Raw genomic sequence first — 6,844 nt, 5'->3', positions numbered from 1 at the left:
AGCGGGAGGGGGGAGGAGGGAGGCGTGGGTAAGCCCCGGACGGTGCTGTCTCCCCCGCAGGTATGTCACCCACCTGATGAAGCGTATTCAGAGGGGACCCGTCCGAGGTATCTCCATCAAACTGCAGGAGGAGGAGAGGGAGAGGAGGGACAACTACGTCCCCGAGGTGAGGCGCTGCCTGTGCTCGGGTGCCCGCTCTGGCATCTCTCTGGCCTGCCTCGAGGCGTCTTATCTGTTAGTGGCCCCAAATCTCTTTAAACCGAAACCTCAGCCAGGAGGTGCCGAGAAGGGTTTGGGGTGGAAGGGGGCTGAGGTAGATTTTGGCCTTGCATCGGGGCACTTCCTCCAGAGCTGCTGCCTGGGGTGGGAGGAGCAGCTGACTCATTGCGTTTCACCTCCGCTGCCGGTTGGCAAACGATGTTCCTCCTCGGTGCCCTGACTTAAAATGAGGAAAAATACAATTTGATGGGATGCAGGAGGGTATTTCAGGGTGGCTTAAACCCCATTGTTGCTGAAGAGATGGAGTTGGTGAAACCTCCTCTCATCTTGAGCCCACGTTCACAAGGGGTTGCGGTCTCACCCGTGACTTGGTCGTTGGTAATGTAGGGAGAGGAGCTCCAAAAGTGTTTCCTGGGTTCAGTGGGTCTGGTCCCCCCTCTCCCAAACCCCATAGCCTTCAGGCGCGGCACTTCTCGCCCCTCGTCCAGATCTCTCCCTGCTTGGCTTCTGGTAGAGCTGCTGGCTTCTGTGCCGCACCAAGAGTCACGGTTTGGTTCCCTCGGCTCCCCCGAATCGTCAGTGCTGGGGTTTCCTTAGGTGCGAGGTTATTTTAGCGATGATCTGGGAGGAGCGGGTACAATGGTGGGATGTCCCGCCAGCCACAGCAGGGTGGGCTGGTGCTGTCCCCCTGGCCTGGAGATCTGCCTCGGGGGTAGCTCCCTGGGCTTTGCCGCCTTGGTTTCGTAGCCCAAGGTGAGGTGAGGTGGCCCCCAACAAGAGACCCGGGGCTTGGTTTGATTCCCTCGCTCCTGGCAGCTGGAAATGATGTGTGAAACACCGGCAGCTCCGTGCAGATCCTCTCACCAGTGCCTCAGTGCCCCAGATTTTGGGTGTTGGCCTGGTGCTGAGCTTCACATCTGGTGTTGGAGGCTTGGAGAAACCACCTGGGGCAACCAAGTGTTGCACATAGTGACCTTCCAGCTGCTTTTGGAAGGATGGATGAGGTGGTGCTGGGGGGAGAAGTCACCCCTGGGGGACCTCGAGCAGGGGAGGAGCGTCTGTGCTGTGGCTATCGGTGCAGTGTCAGCTGAACCCGCCTTATGTACAGTTTCGTACAAAAATAACAGTGTGGCATAGCCTCCTGGGGAAGGAAGCACATGGAGATCAAGGTTTGGGGCCTGGAGAAGGTTGGAGGGGGTTGCTCAGGAGACCTCAGGTCCCGGGGCTGGGACAGCCCGGGTGGTCGCTTGGCACGGCAGTGGCTGGGCTCCGGCCTTGGGGACTCGTGTTGCAGGACAAGGGCGAGCATCGGTGGTGATCACCATGAGCGGTGCCATGGTGGACCTGACCCTGGCTCCTCTCAGCAGCGTTGGCATGGTGCTGGTTGGGCCTCGGGTTTCTGAAGACTTGCCATGAAAGAGGCTCGGTTAGCCTCTCACGGTGTTCTGACAGAGTTGGACTCCTATCAGGGTCCTCCTGGCTTGTTCTGTTGCTGGAGCCCGCCCCTGCCACAGGCAGCGAGATCTTGTTTGCAGTGGGACTGGATTGGGTGTGTGGGGACACCCTGGTGGCAGCAGGGATGGGGCCTTGTTCAAACCGCGTCCGTTTTCCCTCTGTCCCCAGGTCTCTGCCCTCGACCAGGAGATCATCGAAGTGGACCCAGACACCAAGGAAATGCTGAAGCTCCTGGTGAGTGGCCCCAGGGGCAACCCTGGTGGCATGGCCACAGCAGCCATCTCGCTGCCCAGAGGGGCTTGATGGCGAAGGCTTCAATGCCCTGGGCAAGCGGCAGGGGTCCCTCCGCCCTGGGATGGTTCCCATACGCTCTGGGGAAGGGAGGGGCAGGGTGGGCACGCTCCTTGCCCTCCCCTTCTGCCACAGCACCCCAGGGTGCTGATGCAAGAACCTCGTCAGCTCTTGCTGGGTGGAGGTGAATGGGGGGGTTGCTCGTAAAAACACCCAATTCCCCCCCACTGATGAGCTGATCCCCGGAGCGGTCGTCTCCCCTTCTTTCTGGGGACGTGAATCCACCCCTCCTGCTACCGCAGCACCTTCTCCCCACTCCTCCCGGGAGGAATCTGCCTCTTCCCTCGGATGGTGGGCAGGGCAGTCTGACCCATCCCAATCCCGTGCTGTTTTCCAGGATTTCGGCAGCCTGTCCAACCTGCAGGTGACGCAGCCCACAGTAGGGATGAACTTCAAAACGCCCCGAGGAGCTCTCTGAGTCGGTCGCTGTGTGTCACATTTCCAATAAACGTGGGGAAACCATCTCAGCCTGCCTGGTCTTTGGAAGCCCGTGTCCCTGGGGATGAGGAGGGAGAGGGCTGGTTCCTTGGAGTGTCGCATCCCAGATACGGGGGTCCAAGGCTTCAGAGGTCACATTTGCCAGCATCTTTTTGGGTTCTTTCCTGCTTGTTTGGGGTGTGAGGCGCAAAGCTGTTATTTTACAGGTTCTGGACAACTGTGGTGGCTCCTCGGAGTATGCTGGAGCTCCTCGGTGCCTTCAGGTGTGCTTGTGCTTCCTCCGAGTGAGTAGCTTGGCCCTCCAAGGAAAACTGTTCACAGCCGCATCTGGAATCCCCCGGTACAAATAAAAAAAACAAAGGGTTTGTGTTTAGGGGAGGAATGTCTGTATTTAAATTTGCTGTGGAATTTGTTTTCAATAGTTACTTAAAGAAGAAAATGTTTACAGGAAAGGTAGCCAGGTATTTAAACATAGATTTAATGTGTGGAGCTGCAGTCGGGATAAACCGAGCAGGGATTGTTTCTAAATCCTGAGTGCTGCAGAGATTTAACTCAGAATTTGCAGCTTGATGCCACCAATCTCTTGGCTATTCAACTAAAACACAGAACGCAGACCGACGGGTAAAGTAACATCAAAATAACATTGATCCGCAGAAAAACGCAAGCAAGGAGGAATCCCAGCACCCGACTACGGGACTGAATTCCCAAAGGCAACCAGCAACGCTCTGGCAGTGAAGTTTTCGAAGCAAACAGCTGCCCATTCCTTAGAATTTTCTCTTCATTTTAGTCTTCACATCTGAGTAAATGTTAATTTCGTTCTGAATCCAATACACCGTGTAGCCTGAGGTGCCGGGAATGAAATCGCGGAGCTCTCCGACGTATTTCCTCATGTCGCGAGCAGAGGCGTAGCCTACAAAGGGAAAGCATGGGTCTCACCAGAGGAGCTGCCCTCTTCTCCCATGAAACGAGGACGATGGAAAACACGAAGCGCAGAGGAGAAGGGAGCAATCCCAGTCACACCCCCAGCCCTTCCGCTGCTCTAAGTACCGGGAGGAAGTGAGGAGCATGCAGAGCAGGGGGGGTCCCTGCTTCATCTGTGGTCGCTTTCAGGCATATTTTCCACTCCTTAAAAATCTACTGAGCCCAACGTTACCTGTCACCATGTTACTCATCGGGTACTCCTGGAGGGCGCGGTATGGAAATTCCCCCTGGGCAGGTGCTCCGGATCCTGTGTCTTCTTCACTGCTGGATCAGAGAGAAGCAGGGGGAAATCTGTGCGTTATTTCCTATGCGTTGGGGATCTCTTGAAATTTGGGGGTGCGTTCAAATCCTACCACCCAGGGCAGGAAAATACCTTTTGGCCAGGTCTAGTGCATCCTCCTCCTCCTCTTCTTCCTCACAGCCTTTTCTTGCCGTCTCCAGTTTGTCTGTCAGGTTTTCATTGGGCTGCGAGAATCAACAAGAGTTAACATTCTGCTCTGCGTACCCTGCAGAACACTAGAGACATGGTCTGAGAGCGTGGTGGCTTTAGGACTTGCAACTTCAAGCATGATTTACAATACAATTTTAAATCTAATTGTGTTTTCGCTTCAAAATTACCAAGAAATTGCTTTGAGAACAAGGGGGAAGGAAAATGCTGTGCAGAGCAGCTGAGCTTGGACCTTGGTGATGGGCATCCCTGGAAGGAGGTGCCAGGGGACTGGATGTCTGTCTGGGTGAGGGAGAAAACCCTCCCACGTGTCCCCTGCTCAGTCCGGTGCTGACCCCCTGGGGAGGTCACGCGGGGAGGGACGCGCACAGCACAGCAAGCACAAGAAGATTTGATCCCATGTTTGGGCTGAGGGTCTGGGATGAAAACCAGGTTCCCTGAAGGTCACACAACCAATGTATTTATTTTTTTTTTAAGCTACGTCTCCTGTAGTATCAATTTCTCATCTTACCTGCCCTGCAAGTGAATCATCCACCTGCTCCCAGGTAAAATGACCGATTTTCCTTCTGATTTCTGCCACGAACAAAAAAAATAAATGACACTGAGAGCATCACATAATGAGATGTGCTAGTCCCTGCCTCTCACAGGGGCTATAGCGAGCACGGCTGGGAGACCTGGCAGGAGCTCGCTGCATGGCGCTGCTCGCTGATGGAATATAAAAGATGGAGCATCAGGAAAAATTCCTTCCCCAAAAGGGCTGTCAAGCATTGGAAGGAGCTGCCCAGGGAAGGGGTCAAGTCCCCATCCCTGGGGGTACTTAAAAGCCGGGCAGACGAGGTGCTTAGGGCCAGGGTTTAGTGGTGGGATGGCAGGGTTAGGGGAACGGGTGGGCTTGGGGATCTTAAAGGGCTTTTCCAACCTCAACGATTCTGTGATTCCTCTCTCCCCGGGGAGAAAGGATCACTCCCAGCAGAGGGAAGTTCCTCCACCCGCAGGAGAAGAACCTGGAGGTTCTTGTTTGCACCCCCAAAAGGCTGCACTCACAGGGGAAACCCCCAAGGGAGCCAACCCCTGATGGTTTTTTTCCCCCACTGCCACCACCTTCTTGCAGGCAGGCGGGTGGCAGGATGAAGTGGCCCAGAATCACTGATGGCTTCGCTCCCGTGCCGGCATTTGCCCATGCAGAGAGGTAACAGGAGTGAAAGACCGTAGCTCTGCCCTCCAAGTAATTGAGGCTCTCATGTATCCTAGAAGAGAAAGAGGCAGCTGGTTTCCAAAGGTAAGCCTGAAAGAAATCCAAAACAAAAACACCTGAAGGAGTTTTGGTTGTTAACACTGACCTGCTCTGATTCTTTTGCCAAAAGCACCCAGTTTTCTGTAATTTTCTAACTATGAGACTCTGACAGCAAGGTCCCATTACAGTCCCGGCTGCCAGCCCCTCCTGAGAGCAGCCTGGAGGAAGGACGTGGGGGACCAGGTAAACACCTATTTTTAGGGACTAAGTGGCACCGCCCCACAACCTGCTCTCCAGACCAGACTAGTTCTTCAAGGAGTGGGAAAATGTGATTTTTATTTATTTATTCTTAACCCCACTGGTCCCTGCTCAGGTTCACGGCACAGTCCCCAAACAGCAGCAGCACCCCAGCTGAGCAAGGAAGGGTGGGCGGAGGATGCTCAAGCAATCACCGCCCTCCTTACAGGGGAATTAAATATTGTCAGGTTTAAGGGTAAGGATTACATTTTTCCAATAAATAATCTGAAAAAAAATAAATATATGTAATTCCCCCTGGGGGAACCACCCTGTCGAGAAGGGAGGTTGTCACTCTGGGTTTCTCCTCCCAATGCTGGCATGGGTGGCTGAAGGATTACAAAAACCTAAACCAGTTTTAAGCAGTTGTGTTAAAGGAAGCTGCTTAGTCCAGCCTAGCAAAGCCTGCCGCAGAGCACTGCGAGAAAACATTGTGGTTCCCTTTCAGGTAAATACATTTACGTGATATTGAATATATATAAATATTTGCTGGGTGGAGGAAGATGCGCCATGGTCTTTCCTTATATTTCTACAAACATTGTTGAGTGCTCTGATTTTATATTAAGCAAACAGATGGAAAGTAGCAATTCAGCCCTTTTCCAGCCATTTTTGCCCCCGTGTTTGCTTTCACAGAGTTAACTCGCGCTGCTTTTTTTGCACCTGGTTCCTTCCTCAGGGATAGTGTCGCCTCTATTTTAGACCCCGAGTTTTCCAGCGGATCAATTCAAAGGTAGCAAGGAAACCAGCACGATTAGTTTAATTCACATCAGAGTTAAGCCAGCCTAATGCGTGGTGGTTTTTACAGCCGTTTTCTCATTTGCCTAGGTATGGTTTAGCGTGGGGGTGAGTTTTCAGACGAAGCAGTAAAAGCCCGGCAGACCAGTACTGGGGACTTAGAAACACCACCCTGGCTTTTAAAAGGATGTCAGCATCCCCTAAGTACTTTAAATACATTAAAACCGTTATCTCTGCTTTATCTTTCTACATCTAACCACAAGTGCAACTGCAACCCTCCAGCATGCTGCGAGCGTGTGATGGACACTGCATGGTGAGGGCTCAACGTGAAGGTGAAATGGGGCCCGCAGGCACCTCCCCAGCAAGGAGGGTGCTGCCGGCATGGGGGTGACACAGGGAGGGGACAGCTGGGGGACACAGCCCACCTGCGGGTGTCCGGGTGGGCAGCGTTGCTGCTGAAGAGGTAGTCGGCGTCCTGCTGGTGGGCAAGTGCCCCGCCGCCGGCCGCTGCGGGGGGAAGAGGGGGTGAGGAGGAAGGTGGATGCCCCAATGTGTCCCCACCTCGGGGTGGCCCATTGAGGGCTCTTCTGGAATTGTCCCCAGTGTGGGGGCACCATGGCCTGCCCTGGCACTGCGGGCACCCGCCAAACCCATGCTCTGCCCTGCTGGGGGGCGTCAGCCCCGCCCTG

General features: G+C 54.2%; 2 protein-coding genes across 2 annotated transcripts in view; one reads left to right on the top strand and one right to left on the bottom strand.

Moving 5' to 3' along the window:
* The window catches only part of RPS17 (ribosomal protein S17), a 3,734-nt gene extending 1,247 nt beyond the window's left edge, over positions 1-2,487 (top strand). Inside the window, exons 2-4 of the mRNA XM_009643889.2 lie at positions 3-166; positions 1,843-1,908; positions 2,363-2,487. Of these exons, the coding sequence (XP_009642184.2) occupies positions 3-166; positions 1,843-1,908; positions 2,363-2,443 (311 nt within the window). The 3' untranslated portion in view covers positions 2,444-2,487. The remainder of the gene's footprint in view (positions 1-2; positions 167-1,842; positions 1,909-2,362) is intronic.
* Positions 2,488-2,591: 104 nt separating this feature from the next.
* The window catches only part of TERB2 (telomere repeat binding bouquet formation protein 2), an 8,782-nt gene continuing 4,529 nt past the window's right edge, over positions 2,592-6,844 (bottom strand). The window contains exons 2-7 of the mRNA XM_035899490.1: positions 6,581-6,841; positions 4,994-5,139; positions 4,404-4,465; positions 3,818-3,909; positions 3,617-3,708; positions 2,592-3,373 (exon numbers count right to left, since the gene is read on the bottom strand). Coding sequence (XP_035755383.1) covers positions 3,228-3,373; positions 3,617-3,708; positions 3,818-3,909; positions 4,404-4,465; positions 4,994-5,139; positions 6,581-6,841 — 799 coding nt within the window. The 3' untranslated portion in view covers positions 2,592-3,227. The remainder of the gene's footprint in view (positions 3,374-3,616; positions 3,709-3,817; positions 3,910-4,403; positions 4,466-4,993; positions 5,140-6,580; positions 6,842-6,844) is intronic.

Source organism: Egretta garzetta, unplaced genomic scaffold, assembly GCF_000687185.1.
Source record: "Egretta garzetta isolate BGI_Z169 unplaced genomic scaffold, ASM68718v1 scaffold287, whole genome shotgun sequence".
Taxonomy (NCBI): domain Eukaryota; kingdom Metazoa; phylum Chordata; class Aves; order Pelecaniformes; family Ardeidae; genus Egretta; species Egretta garzetta.
This window is presented reverse-complemented; position numbering and strand designations above follow the sequence as displayed.